Here is an 18,235-nt window from a genome sequence, read left to right as displayed (position 1 = left end):
TGGTGGCTCAGCAAGCTAGATCATTATTCTGATCCACGTACAAAAGCAATTAAAGGTCATTTCATCTCCCTTCTAAACTTGCATTAAGCTTGACCCCGGAAACAAAAACGGAATTAAGAGTCCAAACTCCCTTTCATGACTATGCTTTGCTGCTGCACAGCCCTCAGCCACGATGCATCATTTACCTCAAACCTTTGTTTCATCCTTTTCCACCTTCAAAAGGCCTCAAAATTTAACACTTCTGTACATGTTCTTTCTGTCTGCAAAGAACAGGGCCCTATGTATTAATATATGTAGCTTCCAGTACATGAAAATGCACCATAATGCGGGCCCGCCTGACAATCTTAAATCGGTCATCAGCGTAATTCTTAGCACACTGAGGATTATTTAGCAAACGTTGTCCAATCGCAGAATCCATCTAATGTTGGACACTGTGTTTTGAATTACGCTGAGAACCAATTTTAAGATTGTCAGTCAGGCTCGTGGTGTGGCACATTTGCATGTAATGGAAGCTACATATATTAATACACAGGGCCTTGTTCTCTGCAGGCAGAAAGAACATGTACACACATTGCACCTATTTCAGCTAAACAAAATAAGTGACAACCTTTCAATGACTCATTTCTCAGGGCAATGCCTTGATCAGTCAGGGTCAAGCTGCCTGCTTTAAATTTCAAACAATGCTTGGCTGTTAACTGTCAGTCACCATCATGGTGCATTCTCCATGGCAACACCTCTACCAGAGTCCAATTGCCAGTCAATCAGCATTCACTTCACATACAGTATACATTGAATATTGGTATTCTTGCAACTTGTCCTGATAACTGCTAGATGAAATGCTTCGACATGACTCTTTTTTCAGCAATACTCAAATTCTTTACTACAGGATTATTCTGCTTTTCTATTGTTCCTACCATATTAAGACAACTTCGTATTTTCCCACATTATATTCCCATCTGCCAAAGTTTGCCAACTCATTTAACCTATCATATCTTTGCCAACTCTATCTTCCTCGCAACTTGTTTTCCTACATATTTTTGTATCATCAGGAAATTTGGCTATAATAGTTGGTCCCTTCATCCAAGTCATTAATACAGATGATAAATAGTTGAAGTTCCAGCACTGATCCCTGCGGCACTCCACTAGTTATAGTTTGCCAACCTGAAAATGACCCATCTCGCTCAACTCTGGCTAGCTAATAGGAAACAATCCTCTATCCATGCTAATACATCACTCCCAGCACCATCTATTTTATATAACGCAACTTCCAGAATTGAATTGGCAGCTCCTGACACATTATCTAACACCTTTTTGCACTTCATATTGTTTCTGATACAACTTCAGCCTGTAATTGTATTCATTATTTTTTAGCATAAATACCTATTACCTTATATTATTTAACAAGGTGTCAGAATGCTGCAGCAGTCCATGGGGATAATTGGTGTTATACAGTACAAGTAAGCCAATAGAAATGCCATTTACTGTTTTGGAAAAACAAGAATAATTTTTGCTGTTAACACAGGTGTTCTGTAGGATACTATGGATGAGCAAACAACTACAGTATTTTACCATTTCTCTATTCGTAAGGGGGCTACAAATAATGTTCACTCACAATCTCCATTTACAGTCAAAAAGCAGTAACTCAACTCTCAAAATCTTCTATTTCAACAATAATGTACCATAATTCTGAAACCATATTGAGCTCAAGTTAAGATTTACAGTTTATATTCCACTGTCAATTAGATAACGCAGATCTTAAGGTCATAAGTTTACTACTTGTACTGTAGACAGAAGCTGATCTTTTAATCATAAGATATAAAGAATGACTTAGTCTGGGCATGCTGTAACTGTCAAGATAAAACTAAAAATTAGGGTTTCAAATCTTAACTTTGATTGCTCATGATGATATTTAGTTATTAGTTTTTTCAATTCAGGCAAAATAAACAGCTATCCATTCTGTCAGCTTGACCCTTTGGTTGGGATATTGAATCATTATAACTCTAACACTATAAGGTGATGTGAGAATATACCCCAAGATGGACGACCAATTCTCCCTTTGTTAATTGATGGGAATGTTCTGACAATTCTTGGATTGCCTACAGTTTCATGTGAAGATTGAGTATAGGAAACGGAATGCTGCATAATATCATTTTTGATTGTTAATAAAAAGTGCTTAAACTTCCAAGCATTAAATTTACATCATTTTCTTTAGTTTATAAAAAATACAGGCACTTCCTGTTCTATTAGCACAAAATTATAAACTGTGAATCAAGATACAAAAACACAGAGTAGAATTAGAACACACCAAAGTGCAAAACAGTTTCTCCTATGTTATTCTTCCAAGCTTTCATGGAATTAATGAAGGAAAATTTGGACTAACATTTATCATTTAACAATCAAACTCCATGTAATTTTTCTCGCCCATGATAGGTTGAAGTGTTTATAGTACGAAGTTAATTAAATTAAGATATTTTCAGGTAGTTCAACAAGTATTTTTGAATATATTAATGCAGCACAGGCTTGACCCGATTATTGACTCAGAAGCAATATGAGTTCATTTGCACGGGGCTTGATTTACCTAAAGATACATTAGGATGAAAACCTGTATGAACTCTTCTTCAGAATCTGTCCTGGAACGAGAAATCAATAACCCATTGTACAGGTCAGTGATACGCATGTAAGTTAATCAGGAGAGATACGGTGAAGCCAGTTCAGTGAGCATGGATCACTATCTCCTGATCCAAATAAATGCTGCAAAGCCTACTGTGCCAATACGAACAAATCTCACCCGTACAAAATTTTGCCACTGCAAAAGCACTTGGTTTGTCTTTAGCGGCAGAGTGTTAAAAAAATGGCGCATTAGTTTCATCACTAGGCTTACTTAGTACATTGATACAAAACATATAATAGCAAAGAGATTGGTTGTGGGGGGACAAAAATCACACATAACCGCATATGTTTTGTGCAATGCTCCACATTACTTCTATTATACAAAACAAGTGACAGGATGGAATACTGATATCTATTTTAAGCTACTTTTCTCCAGGCACAACCCAAGCTTCTAAGAACAGAATCTAGTAGGTTTGGTGTACTTCTAGGTGATGCTCTTAGTTCAAGTGGACATGTGTTATTTTTATACTGTCATCTTTAAACTGGGCCACAACACACCAATGGAGGTCAGCATGATGCCTACTAAATAACATTAGTCCTAACCCAAATTCCTGCAATAACCAAAGTTTCAAAATGGATAATATTTAACGTTTAGGAAGGTTAATTAAAACAGATTTACACAAAAACGATTTTGAGGCACTAATGATTAAATAATTATATCAGGGGTAACAATGGCAACAATGCTCATGTGATTTAGTCAATATGAAAGAAATGAGAAAAATATGAAGTGGATAGTAGTAAAGTGTTTGGTTCAAATATTCCAATAACAAATTAAGATAAGTATTCAGCTATGTGCATTTCCTGGAGGGAAAAAAAACCCAGAAAATTTCAGACAAGCCAAATGAGTGTCAGCTAATTTTTTTTTCAGCCAATTGTTACAAGACTTAATATATTATTGTTATGTAAATTGGGTGGAGCGTGAATGAAGAAAATGGGCCCAGGGAGTAAACTAATTTTAAATGAACCAAATTCAAAATTTTCTCCACTTCAATTGTTTAGAACTGTCTTTCCTAGAAGATCGTAAAACAGCTTCATGTTCCACTACACAGCGATCTTCCATTTAAAATACAAATGGTCAATTCATTCAGTAACAGAAAGCCTGTGTGTTTTAATTAATCAGAGGTCTTGGGTAGAAGATCACAAATCACATCTTTTTACAACATAATATTTTCCACGAATAAAACAAAAATGCAAGAACACGTTGAGTACTGCAGGGCACAATGAGAATGGAGGCTGGAGTTCATGGAACTTGCCCCTACTTGTGGTTTGCTCTGAAGGAATTTAATCATTACAATCTTGTATTTCTATTTTCGGAAAGGTCACTCCAATAAAACCAGTCAGAATGGGAGACCCTGGTTCAAATCATAATTTGGTTTGACATTTCCACTCACAGTGAGTTGGTAATCTCACACCTGGTTTGTCTGGTTGAGGACCGTGCAGACACAAGGTGCGCAGCTGACTAGCAGAGAGGGAAAATTGGCAGTGGCTCTACCTTGGGTTGCACTGCAGCACCTGGTTCTAGAGCATCATCAGTGGAAGTCGTGGAGATGTACATGGCTGCCCTGCCTGCCGTTCTATCAGACCCAATCCAGTGTGTGTGTGTGCACCAGGAGGTAAATAGAGGAAAGAAAATGTGAATCAAGAAAGTAAAGACAGACAAGACATAGCACGTATCTGACATTGCAAATTAAGGCTAACCGAAAAGAATTATCCAAGATATTGCACCCACCTAGCTAGCAAGATACCCTGGTACTCTTCCAGTTGCCTCATGAAGCTGATGTTAGGTTTTGTAACAGTCCGTTTCTCCTTCACATAACTGTAAGCTTTGTCCAGGTTCCAGCCGTACTCTTTCATTGCATATGCAATCACTGTGGACGCAGACCTGCTGATGCCCATTTTACAGTGAACAAGACATTTGGAACCATTTTTTCTGATGGAAAAAGAATATATGTTCAGAATCAAAATTTTCCTAAGTTAAAGGTGGTAGTTTGAGATGTTGAGTCTTAGGAATACGGCATTTATAAGAAGCCTTCAAAACTTAACTTACCAATTTATGCAAAAACGCATGTCCACCCTGTACAACAATGGGAATTTATCAGTAAACCCAAACATGTTCCATACCTTCAGATTTGCATAATTAAAGCTGGTTTAAATACAGGCATATTTTAAATTTGGTATAGTATTTTTCATAGCACGATTAACTATATTAATTCATCTTTAAATTTTATTTTGAAATATCTTGGAGGTTTGAAATATTTTTTTAAAATTTAAATGCACATCCAGATAACTACAAGCAAGTCTGATAAAGATGCATAGCCAGTCACAATCTGTTCCTGATAACTGTAGTTAGTACAACAGGTCTGGCTAAATGTAAAACTCACCATGCATAAAACAATTAGTGCATTAGAATTTTTAATTCATTACATGAAACGGATTTGCATTCATCTTTAAAATTCCAATTTATCTTAAAAAAAAATGATTTCAGAATAAAAATTACTCATCTAGAATGGCTTGCTGCTTACATTGGAAACTAAATATTACTTCAAGATTTCTCAACATTTAGTTTCCTTTCCAAATAATGATTTCTAAAAAATTTTAAGATACTTTTAAGTCCAAAGTTTTGTGCCAAATGGCCTGGGTTCTAATGTTCCAAACCAGGAAGGACCTTGAAGAACAACATACTTTAAGGCAACACATGATATTAAATTTTAAAAGTTTGAGCACTGGAAAGACCTAATTTCTGCTAATATTGCAGTTTCCCACCTGGTTTATATGAAAAGGGAGAGATATAAAAAGTATATCATTCATATGAATTCAATTATGTGTTTGTTACTAGACTGTATTTAATAATCTGTACAGATTAGCTACAACTTCCCTTCATGGCAGGGCATCAAATGATAAAATGATTTCCCTAAGTTATAACCTTTTTCACTAGAAATCCATAATTTGGGAACCAGCCAAATTATAGATTGCAGCAAGATGGTTCTGTTAGATTCTACATTTCCTATAACAACTTTGTAATTTAAAGATGTTTAAGTTCTCAATTCTACATCAACCCACAACAGTTCTTCCATCCCTGGTTTATGCGGGCAATGTTTGTTTACTCAGTATCCAACTTTATGATTAAGTTTGCTGAAACTACACCGTTGGCACCTTTGTGAACACAAATATGCAAAAACACAGATGAATAGGCAGCAACAGTCTCGGTACTTTAACATCAGAGTCTGGAACTGCTTATTAATTTTCTGAATACAATGGAAAGTAATTTGTCCAAAACTACACTCACAGAGTCATTCGGACAAATATATTTATGATTCATATTTATTATTCAATTATTATTTGCTTTGAAATGGTCAATTACTCAGAATCAAAGGTCAGCAACAGCCAACAAAACATTAAGTGACATGAAATTCTGCACATTACACTCCAGGATTTCTACGAAACGATACATCACATCACTTGAAATGCATGTGATTCTAGTGTCAAATTCAACACAAAACTCAAATATTGGTATGATGCCTTCAAAACATCATTCAGTACCAAAGGTTTTGAGTTGGCAACTCCCAAAAATGTACTTTATAAAAGTGAGGTGGCACTACGGTAGGTGTATTTATAGAGGTTGTAATTTTATCTCAGGAATCCAAAGTTAAACAAAAACAGCAACACATTATTGAAGTCCCCGAACATTTTGGAACAACCATTTCAAAAAAAAAAAGCAGCAATAAATGTCTACAATTGGAAAACTTCACATTTAATTTTCTTTCCAAGCTTTCATTACCTCAAGTTATTACAACTTGAATCATGGCAACTTGAATCAGAATTCCAACTGATCACATTTACAGTATGGAATGTTTCAGACCTAACATATACTTGGACCATTACATTTTCTACTGCAACACGGTGGTCAAATGGGCTCCTTCGGTATTGTACAATTCTATGATCAGTATGATCTCAAAGACCTTTTCAGGCTTGTTTTAAAACAAAATGACTTGAAAGCCAGACTGATCATTCTAACGTGCATTTTCATATCATGTAATAAAACTAAATACATGCTACATGATAAATAAAATAGTGCTAAATTTATGCAATTACATGGGGGAAATAAAATCAAAACTAGGAAAACTGTGTATGAACTGGCCATGCTGTAAACTAAGCTTGATTGGGAGGAGTCAGGCCATCTATTTCCACCAGACAATGCATATACAATGTACAGGTTTTAAAATTTAAAACAAACACTATATTGATAAGAACCACCATCACCAGAGAGATTTCTATTTAATTACGTACTTTGCCTTAGAGATGAATTTGTATGTATCATTCCAATACGCAAGAAGATCTGTAGCTTCCTCATCATATACCCTGATATTATGGTACTCAAATATTCCTGGGAAGAAGTTATCAATTTCGCGGGTGATGTTCAAGATGTACCGAATCCTAAATAGAGAAAAGAAGAAATTACCATGTTAGGATCGGCTATTGCCATACAAAAATGTTTAAATTAAATGCAACTTCCGCTGTCAGGTCTACTGAAATTTTAAAAGTTAATTTTTTTATGAATGAGAACATAAATATATTTTGCAGGTTTTCATCTTGTAAGGGAATTTTCTCAGATGGTCATAACACAATGCAGTACCAAAACAAATATGATTGGCCTGCAGGGGGAGATATAGACATTATGATAAAGTACAGGAGGAATTAATGGGTTAGATATAACCATTGTAATAAAAAACAGGATGAATTAATGTGAAAGTTATTGAATATGAAACGAATACTGTCTGCAAATGAAAAACTGATACAACCAAACTTTCAGCCCTCAACTTTATAGGGGAATATAATAAACAAATGTGTGCTTGCACAAAACTAAACCTGCACCACATATATAAATAATATTTGTTCCATATTTATTCAAATGATATAAATATCAATGATGACAAAATGTATTCCAATACTGAAACTTTAGAAAGTCAAAATGAAAAGTGCGTGAGCTTCTGGCCCCATTGAGGACAATGCCATCAGATGAAGCATCAAGTGAAAACAATGTGTTCCGCACTGGCAGGATAAATGAAAGCAACAGAAGAATGAACAAGCTAGGCTGTTCTTGCATACATTCTGAAAGCCAGCTCAATGGAAACATCCTTAGCAGTCTCTTGTCCTTTCTTTTAATTGGTGAATGCAGCTAATTATATTCTTTCTAATGTTTACACAATAAAACAACTTCAACATAACGATTGCAATCTGCAGGTGAAAAATTAGAAGTTCTCTGACAAATATAACATCTGCTTTAAAAAAAAATGCTACCAATAAGCTTCTCCGCTACTACAACACAAAAGGAAATATAAATTAAAAAATAGTTAATAGGTTATCATTAGTGATGGTAGGTTTAAAATATGTTTACAGCTCTTAAAATCAGCATGTTTCCATGAAGGAAAATAAAATTCAAGGATGAATGTGCAGGGCTAGGGGAGAAGGCGGGGGAGGCGCACTAAGTAAATTTCTTCTTCGGAAAGCCAGCACAGACATGAGAGGCAGAATGGCCTCTGTGCTGTAACCATTCTGTGATTGTGGAAAGACCCAATAATGCTTTATATGGCCTCGCCAGATCGCTAACCCAGTTGTCTGCCAAAGACTTTCAAATTTGAATCTCTCGGACTGAACATAACAGAACTGAAGAGTTTATCAAGCGAGGTGACAAGGCTGAGGGAGTAATGGTTTTAAATGGGGATAAGGGCATCAAAAGTGGTGCAGAAAATGTGATATTGCAGACCAGTAGCTATAGAAATGTCATAATTAAATGTGGGCCAAAGGCAAGATTATTAGGAATTTGAAAGTGCAATGGTAAGTGACTTCGGAACATAGGAAAAGAAGTAGGTGATTCAGCCTGTCAAGCCTGCTCCACCATTCAATTAGATCATAGTGGATCATCTACCTCAACGCTACTTTCCTGGGCTATCTCCATATCCTTTGATATCGTGAGTCTCCAGAAATCTATCGATTTCTGTTTTGAACATGCTCAATTGAGCTTCCATAGCCCTCTGGGGTAGGGAATTCCAAAGATCCACCACCTCCGAGTGAAGAAACTCCCCCTCATCTCAGTCTTAAATGGCCTACCCCTTATCCTGAGACTATGTCCCTGGTTTTAGATTCACCCGCCAGGGGAAACATTATCTACATTCACCCTGCCACGCCCTGTAAGGATTTTGTAAGTTTCAATGAGGTCACCCCTCATTCTTCGAAACTCTGGAAAACACAGGCTCAGTTTCATCAGCTCCTCATAAGACAATCCCGCCATCCCAGGGATTGATCTGGTGAATCTCTTCTGCACTCCCTCTCCGGCAAGAATATCCCTCCTTAAATAAGGGGACCAAAACTGTACACAATGCTCCAGGTGAGGTCTTGCCAAGGCTCTAGACAACCGCAGCAATACATTTTCACTCCTGTTCTCAAATCCCCTTGCAATGAATGCTAACATACCATTTGCCTTCCCAATTGCTTGCTGCACCTGCATGCTAACTTTTAGTGAGTTGTGAACAAGGACACCCAGGTCCCTTTGGACACACACACTTCCCAACCTCTCACCATTTAAGAAATATTTAAGAGTTGAAGAAGTGTTATTTTTCCAGGGACAGACACAGAAAGGAGTGGGTTTGGGAAGTTGAAGAGGAACATGGGTAGAGTGCGATACAAGGAAATAATCAGATATTGTGTCAGCAGTTACGATGGGAATCGTGTGGTCACACGAGATGGCAAGACTTAGGGATTAGGGAAAGGAACCAAAAGTGCTTCAAAATTTATTTTTCCTCAGGATGCATATTACTATCAGGTTTTCTCAAATATTTCTTAAGCAAATTCTGAAATGCTCTAGCTTACTGGGAATCAAATTAAATAGTTTTCATACAGAGAACATAGCCTAAAATTAATATTGGGAAAAATACTTTATATAAGGTCAAGAATTTGCTTTCGTGTCAAATCAACATTTGACACTTGGGGCTATCCATACAAAAACTTGTTAAGCACATTTTAAAATGAGCAGATCACAACAGCGAGGGAAATGCAGTTCTTCAACAGACTAAATCTTCTGCTCTTTATACAATGCTGGTAAACAGTTAGGGTTGATAGCTTGGCAAAACTTATGTGCGTGTTTCATTAGAGGGCCTTACCCTCGGCTTTGCAAATCTTCCAAATTGGATGCATTCCACTCCGAGCCCTGCAAACAGAGATAAGCTGGCTAAGGTTCAGGTGTAACAGAATAGTCCAAACAGACTTTATTGATATTCAGCACAGAAATAAAGCAGCTCAGGTACAGGTGGAAGTTAAGTTTTTCTGCAACACCACCCCCCAAACACATGCACTGATGCACTTACAAGCATTTGCATTTGAACAAAAGGGAAGCTAAGCTTCCGACAAACTTGCACCCAAGTATATCAAAGTCTAGAATAATTAGGTTGGCATATTAGAAGTTTGCTGTATTGGCAGTCTTTTTAGTTTCTTCCAGGCAAAAAAACCCAAATAATTAAATTAATGATCATGGCTAACATTACAGAGGGGTGCTGGCATGGAGATGATATTGTGCGGGATGATGTAATACTATCAACTACTAATATGAGTCTTGTTTCCTTAAGTTTTACAGCTAAAGTGCAAAGTTTGACACACAAGAAAAGCTGGCTTGATGGGAAGCCACAAAATAACAGTGATGTTGATGAATGTAGAGATGTCTGTGACTCAATCAGTCACCGTCCCACATGAAAGAGTACTTGCACAGGTGATTCACCAGGGAGGGAGGAAGGAAGGAAATGCAATAATAGAAGAGTAGGACATCTAACCCCAGCCAAGCAGAAAATGGCACACATTGGTTTGAAGTTATTTTCTGAATGAACTGACAACTATGTGGTCTCAAAAGGTCACAGATTAAGATGAATTTACTGAGATTCTTTGAAGTAATGTTTATATCTTCCCAGTAAAACAAGTTTTCTTTGACTTTAAGGGCAGCGGACTATTGTCTATCCTTATAGGGCTGGCTGCAGTTCAAAAACGCAGGCAGCAGCTGGCCTCATATTGTGAAACTTTACTACAGGAAACCTAGTCAGGATAACTTTAAAAAGAAATACTCCCAAAGGAGATAAATCACAGCAGAGATAAGTCGCAAAGAAAATGCATTTATGAAACTTTATAACTTACTGCATTCACAACTAACGCAAAGCGGATAAACAGTCAGTAGTCAGCCGAGACATAGAAAAAAAAGCCATACGTTCACATAGCGCCTTCTCACATGCTTGGGACGTCTTAAAGAACTTCACATCCAATGTAATACTTTTATCATTATTGCTATTAGCACATCTTGAGATTCCTCTGGAATTACTCTACATTGACAATGTACTAGATTTGACATAAAAGGATGAAAATGTAGCCACTTTAAGTTCTGTCCTTAAAGACTCTCCAGCCAAGTTGGTAGGACAATGTGGTACACCATAAAGTGGCAACCCAACAATTTGCATTTTTATAGTGCCTTTAATGTAGCAAAAATTCCAAGGTGCTTCACAGGAGCATCAAATAAATTTTGACAAAAGTGCTGTCATCCTTCTATCTACATGCAGGAAATCAAATCCATTGGAGGTTGGGTAGAATCAAATGGTGCGCTTTGGCTGATGGTTGAAGAAATCAGAGAGATGCAGGTTTGGCTACAATTACTGACATGGTTATTAGGTATCGCAGGTTGTCCTTTTTGGTGTCAGTATTTGTTGCCAAGCCACTGTAGCCGCTGAGGAACAAGGAGACAGGTTAGGGCAGGTGGCCAAAAGCTTGGTTTTAAAGAAGCATCTTTAAGGTGGAATTTTAGGGAATTCCTGAACCTAAGCTATAGGGCAGCTGAAGGCAGTGATTAAAATCAGGGATGTGTGCAGAAATAGAGAAGGGGGGCAAGGCCATAGAGGGATGTGAAAACAAGGATGTGAATTTTAAAATTGAGGTATTGCTGGACCAGGAGCCAACACAGGTTAGCATGGGGTTATGGGTGAATAGAACCTGGTGCAAATTAGAGTACAGGCAGCAGAGCTTTGTGTGAGCGCAAGTTTATATACCTAATATTTCCTATAGTCTCAGGCTACCACAGGGAAAGAGGCTCAGTGAAAGGGAGCAAGACTTCTAACCGTACTTTAAATAGGAAACTGAACTAATCACATTTGGGTGAAGGTAGTTGAAAACCAAAGGTATTTAGAAGCCAGCACAAGGGAGGCTAATTGTGATTTCCCTCTCTTCTGCTCTCCTTAATTCCCCATCACTCATCAGTTAACAATGATTTCTGCTACCATGCTCATACCCACACGAAATAGTGAACAGAAGACAAATATCAATTATAATGATCATACCAGGTAGACATGCTCAAATATCTCAGTTGGGTTGTCCATCTGCCTCAAGATTACAATCATCTCGTTATCAATGTATTCTTTAAATTCTCTCAGGTTACAGACCATTTGCATCTCCAATTCTGTGCGAATCTGTAATCAGCATAACAATTAATTATTGAGACCTATACATTTTACATAAGACAAAAACCAAATCAGCAGTTAACGCAAGGTCAGAAAATTGTTTACTACTAAGCAGGCTAATGAAACATCAGTCTTAGTGGGTAACCAAATCTATTTTTAAAAAGTTTGAAACCACTCTCTTCTGGACTCGTATTTCAGAATGTGTGTTATTAAATGGAAATTGTACATCAGCTCTGGAGGGTGAAAGTGAATACAACCTCCAAATAGTTAAAAATAGGCAAGTTAGAGACAAGCAAGCGTACCACGTCAGTAAGAATCTTCTACAAAGTAAAGATGCATAACGCATTTCTGAAATTAGGGCCAGAATTTTACCTTCGGTGTGCAGGTGTGCACCTGACACACCGGAACGTAATATGACGCGCAATGATGTCAGGCATGTGTCCTGACGTCATCGCGCACTTGTGCGACATTTCGCTCGGCGGACACTTACTCACCAGTGTTGGCTCCGTGTCAGCCGATAAATGAAAGGCCTATTTAGGCCATTAATGGCCTAATTAACTTGAGATTTATGCTGCCCGTTCAACCTAATGGTTGGCGGGCAGGCAAAAAGGCCAAGTGGCCTTTACATTTTTTAGGAAACCTCATCCACGAGCGGGATGAGATTTCCTAAAGCTAATGCTAATTAAATAAAACCTTTATTTTGACAATAAATACATGTCCCATCTCATGTGACATAGTCACACGAGGGGACATGTTTCATTCAATTTTTACTGTAGTTATTAACTTTTTTTAAAAAGCTCTTCAATCTCCCTGAGGCAGCTCCGTGGCTCAGGGAGATTGACGCGCTCTTTCGCACGCATGCGCGAACTGCGTGCGAGGCCCGGCTCTCCCTCCTTCGCCCGCACGCACAGGTAGCGCTCAACATTGCCGCTCACGGTCCACTTAGGGCAGGCCTTAATTGGCCCACCCGTGTGAAATCGCGGTGCGGAGCTGATCACGGGCGGCAGTCAGCTCCCTGACCGGCCCCGCCGAGGGCAAAATTCAGCGCCAGGAATTCCAATCTTTTTAAGCTACATCACCATACACCTCAAATTGCAAAACATTTGGGTTTTGAGAAGTTATCTTTCCAATTTGTTTGCATGGTATTAAACATACCATACATTCCTATAGACAGATTTTTAATTAGTAATGGGTTGAAAGGTTATGGGGAGAGGGCGGGAAATTGGAGTTGAGGCCAAAATGAGATCAGCCATGATTGTAATGAATGGCAGGGCAGGCTCGAGGGGCTGAATTGCCTACTCCTGCTCCTAGTTCTTATGTTCTTATACTCAATCAATGAATGAATATATCAGTTCAGAACCTATCTTGAATCCTGTTGATTTTCTTCAATAAAAGGGTATACCTACCTCTTTTGACGTGACATTCTCCAAATCCATCTGCATCATTACCTCCCGAAGTTTAGCCTTGATTAGCCTTTCTGTCCGTTCTCGCTCTGTGGGTCTGTAAATGGCACAAATACTATAATTATAGCTTTACTGGAAAGAAACATGATAAAATATACAAGTCAGCTTCCAAATTGAAGGTCATATTTTCCAGTCAACCTTACATAACAGTTGCTCCACAATACCATCTCTTTTTAAGAATACATCCCTCACATGATTATTTGTTATTATAATTAACAAATTACAGGACCCTGAAAGGGCAGGAAAAGTACAAAGAGCTCCAGGGCAGGACAATTTTCACATGTACACATGAACTCTCATCGTTTAACAGCAAAGCTCAATTGCAAACAGTCTTCATAACATTCATCTTATCAACAAAAATGCTCCTTGGAACTTCTTTTTAAAAATTCAATTAATCAAAATGCTAAAATGTATATTAGTTAAAAACAATTTCCCAAGATGGGGTCTTTAAGATTACAGAAAGTATATGGGCCTTTATTACTGTGAAGAGGTTTCAAGCAAACCGAGATTTCTAGTCTGTTACTTCGGTGAAGTTTGTTGAAATTAGTAAATCCAAAAGGGGTGGATAATTTGCATCAGATGAATCTCCAATTGAGGTAAAAATTACTCATATAATGGTCTACTAATTAATTGAATTTCATATTTAAAGTAACAACTTGCATTTACATGGCATCTTCAATGCAGAAAAGCATCCCAAGGTACAAATTTGCAAGGAAAACAAAGACACCAAACCAAAGATCGAAATATTAGCAATGGCTTGGTTGAAGAAAGGATTTTAAGGAGGATATGGAGGTAGAAAAGAAAAGGAGTCTAGGGAGTCAATTCCAAAAGGAGAACCCTAGGCAATGAAAGCATAGTTGTCAGTGGTAGGGCCAGGGAGGAAAAATAGAGCAAAAAGCTAAAATCAGAGTAACAAGCGTTTGTGGGAAGAAGGTTGTAGAGTTGGAAGTTAGAGAGATTGTGAGGGGTAGGACCGTGGAAGGGCTGAAACACAAAGAGGAATTTTAAACTCCAGATTTTGAGGTACAGGGATAATGTAACTTTGGAAAGGGCAAGGATGATGGGCGAGTGCCACCTGGTGTAGAGTAGGGCATGGAGAATTCAGGCTAGTTCAGAGAACACTGGAATCTTTGATTCAGGAAGTGACAAGGCACGAATGAGCTTTTCAGCAGCTGATGGGTTGAGGTAGCAGAAAATGTTACAGATGTCAAAGTAAAGTAGTCTGCTTCTTATTACACTCCTGTGAAGTACCTTGGGATGTTTTCCTGCATGATATAAATACAAATTGATGTTGTATACTTACCTGGTCCCTGGACAGAGTAACCGTAATGGTTTAGTGCTTCAAAAAAGTTATTTCATACGAACATATGAAATAGGAGAAGTAGGCAATTCGGCCCCTCAAGCCTGCTCCACCATTCAATAAGATCATGGCTGATCTGTTTGCGTTTTGAATACCTCATTCCCATCTACCCCTGATAAACTTTGATTTACTTGCCTAACAAGAATCCAACTAACTCCGCCTTAAAAATATTCAATGACCCCGCCTCCACCGCCTTCTGAGGCTGTGTTCCCCAAAGTTGCACAGCCCTCAGAAAAAATTCCTCCTCATCTGTCCTAAAAGGGCAACCCCTAATTTTAAAACAGCGTCCCCATTTCTGGACTCACCCACAAGGGGAAACATTCCTTCCACATCCACCTTGTCAAGACTATTCAGGATCTTGTACATTTCAATCAAGTCACCCCCTCCAGAGGAAACAAGCCCATTCTGCCCAACCTTTCCTCATAAGACAACCCATTCATTCCAGGTATCAATCTAGTAAGCCTCCTCTGAACTGCCTCCAACACATTTACATCCTTCCTTAAATAAGGAGACCAAAACTGTACACATCATTCAAGATCTGGTTTCACCAAAGCCCTGTATAACTGAAGTATAACATCCTTACTTTTCTGTTCAATTCCTCTCCTAATAAAGGATAACATTCCATTAGCCTTCTTAATTACTTGCCGTACCTGCATACTAACTTCTTGTGACTCATGCACCAGAATACCTTGACCCCTCTGCACCTCGGAATTCTGCAGCCATTCTCCATTTAACATTCTGCTTGTTTATTCTTCCTGCCAAAGTGAACAACTTCAAATTTTCCCATAATATACTCCATCTGCCAGATTTTTTCTCACTCGCTCAACCTATATCCATCTGCAACGTCATTATATCCTCTTCACAACATACTTTCCCCACCAATCTATGTGTCTATGCAAATTTAGCTACCATGCCTTTGCTCTCCTCATCCAAGTCATTGATATAAATTGTAAAACATTGAGGCCCCAGCACAGACCCCGACAGTCCATCACTAGCATTTTAACTATTATTCACACACATGGATGAAAGGTAGCGGGTGGGATTTAGCATGATGAGTCCCAAGGCCTCTTCTATGCACAGTTATACTAAAATATTTAAGGACTTGACAGGTTTGACCTATGTCATCTTCCAATGCTTCTACCATTTTACCACTGCATCATTCATTGGGCACTAGTTTTAATTGCATATCTCTCTTATAATCGTTTGGTAGTACTGAACTTGAGTACTGATGAAAAAAGACGTTTTGTCAAAGCATTTTGTCTTGCACTCATCAGGACAAATCGCAAGAATACCAATGTCAGGGGAAGCAACAACTTTATACTGTATGAGAAGAGAGTGCTGACTGGTTGGCAAGTGGACTCCGATTGGTAGAGGCATGCCAGTGTGACGCTAGATAGGTAGGCAGTACATTCCAAAGACTGGCAGATTGTATCAAACAGCATGTCCCTTCCGCTGTTCACAATGGGCAAGGTAAAGACCATACCCAACCAGCCCATGCTTGCAAACTTAAAACAGTGTCCAACATTAGATCTGATTCCTCGATTGGGCAACATTTGCTAACTAATCCTCAGCATGCTAACAATTACGCTGACAGCCAATTTAAAAAAAATCAGCCGGGCTCGCAATGTGGTGCGTTTGCATGTACTGGAAGCTACATATATTAGTACACAGGGCCCTGTTCTCTGCAGACGGAAAGAACATGTACACACATTGCGCCTGTTTCAGCTAAACAAAATAAGTGATAGCCATTCGCTAGTTCATTCCTCAGGGCAATGCCTTGACCAGAGTCAAGCTGAGTTTAAATTTCAAACAATGCTTGGCAGTTACCTGTCAGTCACCATTAACTGGTGCATTCTGATGGGCAATGTCTTTACCAATCAGAGTGCACTTGCCAGCCAATCAGCACTCTCTTCTCATACAGTATTAAGTTGTTGCTTCCTCTGACACTGGTATTCTTGTGATTTTCCCGATGAGTGCAAGACGATATCCGTTTTAAACTGCCCATATTTACGGTTGTCAACTGTGGTTAAATGATTTCCCAGAGGTTTCGTCACATGACTTGCCCCCACACTCCAGCTATTAGTCAGCCAGCACATCCATCCTTGCGACGCACTGCCTTCCTACTCCAATTCGAAAGCAAAAAGACTCATTACTCAATTGAATGATGCTTGACTAACAGCACTTTTACCCCCATTTTCAATATTTTTATATCTGGTAAAGAGAAATGTTCAAAGAAAATGACAAAATTAATGTCCCACTTATTTTTCTTCAGGGCTGCACGTAGCAGTGTCGTGGAGATGGGCCTTCAATTCCTGGAGTCTCCAGGCCAATCCAGGAGGGTTGGCAACCCTACCTATATTCCCAACTATCGATGTCACATCTGTTCACCTTCCATAGAAAGGTTGTACCATCAGCTTCCTAATAAGGAAGCAACTAGATGGTGTCTGCATGTCATGCTATCTGCAGTGCCCAAATTCTTATCACGGTTAGTAAAAATAGTATTCCTAATCAGCAAAGACTGTCACAGCTGAGAGCCTATTTTCTGGACCATTAGTATCAGAATGGTCAGCTGCATGACATGAAAGCTTTTGATTATTAAAAATGACCTGATAAACAATATGTTGGAGCAAAAATTAATGCATCTAAAATAAATGGAGAAGAAAAAAAAACTTCAACTAGCAATGCTTTGTCTTCTTCCCAGCTATTTAGTTTAGGTTTACTAAAATTACTTTAACAGCCATTTTGTAAAATATGAACAAGCCTAACAGAAAAAATTAAGACACAGATGTTTAATGGATATTGGTGGTATCACATGGCTGCAATTTATTTCTATTTGGTGAGATTGCTGTACAAGGTGTCGGTGGACATAGGTGAAGGACAGGACATTTTTTTTTGGATATACAGTGGGAAGCAGTTTTTACTTTTAAAACTAAATGGCCAATGCCTATTATAGAATTCTTTTCCTTCCAGGATTTCCCCCAGATGCATTGTATGTTGGCCCGGTGCGTCGAATGGGAATGCTACTAGGAAACCAAAGTAGGGGCAACTTGTAGTTTAAAGTAGCAGGTGACGAATTCAAAACAATTGGTTGACCTTGCACTGTTATGATCCTGGACCAGGTTTTTGGTACGATCCGATTAGGGGCCAATAGCTTTTTGTTTAGACTAGACGAAGTTCAAGATCCAAGACACTTGCTAAGAGAATAAAGCCACAAGATTTCATGGGTTTTGAACAAACAGAAATCAACTTTACTATACAAG

At 38.4% G+C, this 18,235-nt stretch overlaps 2 protein-coding genes across 6 annotated transcripts in view; both read right to left on the bottom strand.

The window, feature by feature from the left end:
• Positions 1 to 4,223, bottom strand: part of LOC144684345 (coronin-6-like) — a 326,360-nt gene extending 322,137 nt beyond the window's left edge. The window contains exon 1 of one of the 3 annotated variants that reach the window (XM_078548008.1): positions 4,163 to 4,223. The gene's annotated coding sequence lies outside the window, so the exon portion shown is untranslated. The remainder of the gene's footprint in view (positions 1 to 4,162) is intronic. The other 2 variants (XM_078548009.1, XM_078548007.1) reach the window with 2 other exon arrangements.
• Positions 1 to 18,235, bottom strand: part of LOC144684343 (protein phosphatase Slingshot homolog 2-like) — a 172,982-nt gene that overhangs the window by 10,075 nt on the left and 144,672 nt on the right. For all 3 annotated transcript variants that reach the window (XM_078548004.1, XM_078548003.1, XM_078548001.1), the window contains 5 exons: positions 13,559 to 13,652; positions 12,033 to 12,161; positions 9,828 to 9,874; positions 6,958 to 7,104; positions 4,400 to 4,600 (listed from right to left, as the gene is read on the bottom strand). In XM_078548004.1, the coding sequence (XP_078404130.1) occupies positions 4,400 to 4,600; positions 6,958 to 7,104; positions 9,828 to 9,874; positions 12,033 to 12,161; positions 13,559 to 13,652 (618 nt within the window). The remainder of the gene's footprint in view (positions 1 to 4,399; positions 4,601 to 6,957; positions 7,105 to 9,827; positions 9,875 to 12,032; positions 12,162 to 13,558; positions 13,653 to 18,235) is intronic.

The sequence above is a fragment of the Cetorhinus maximus genome, chromosome 9, assembly GCF_964194155.1.
Source record: "Cetorhinus maximus chromosome 9, sCetMax3.hap1.1, whole genome shotgun sequence".
NCBI classification, from domain to species: domain Eukaryota; kingdom Metazoa; phylum Chordata; class Chondrichthyes; order Lamniformes; family Cetorhinidae; genus Cetorhinus; species Cetorhinus maximus.
Note: the sequence above shows the minus strand (reverse complement) of the source record. Positions and strands in the feature narration are given on the sequence as shown.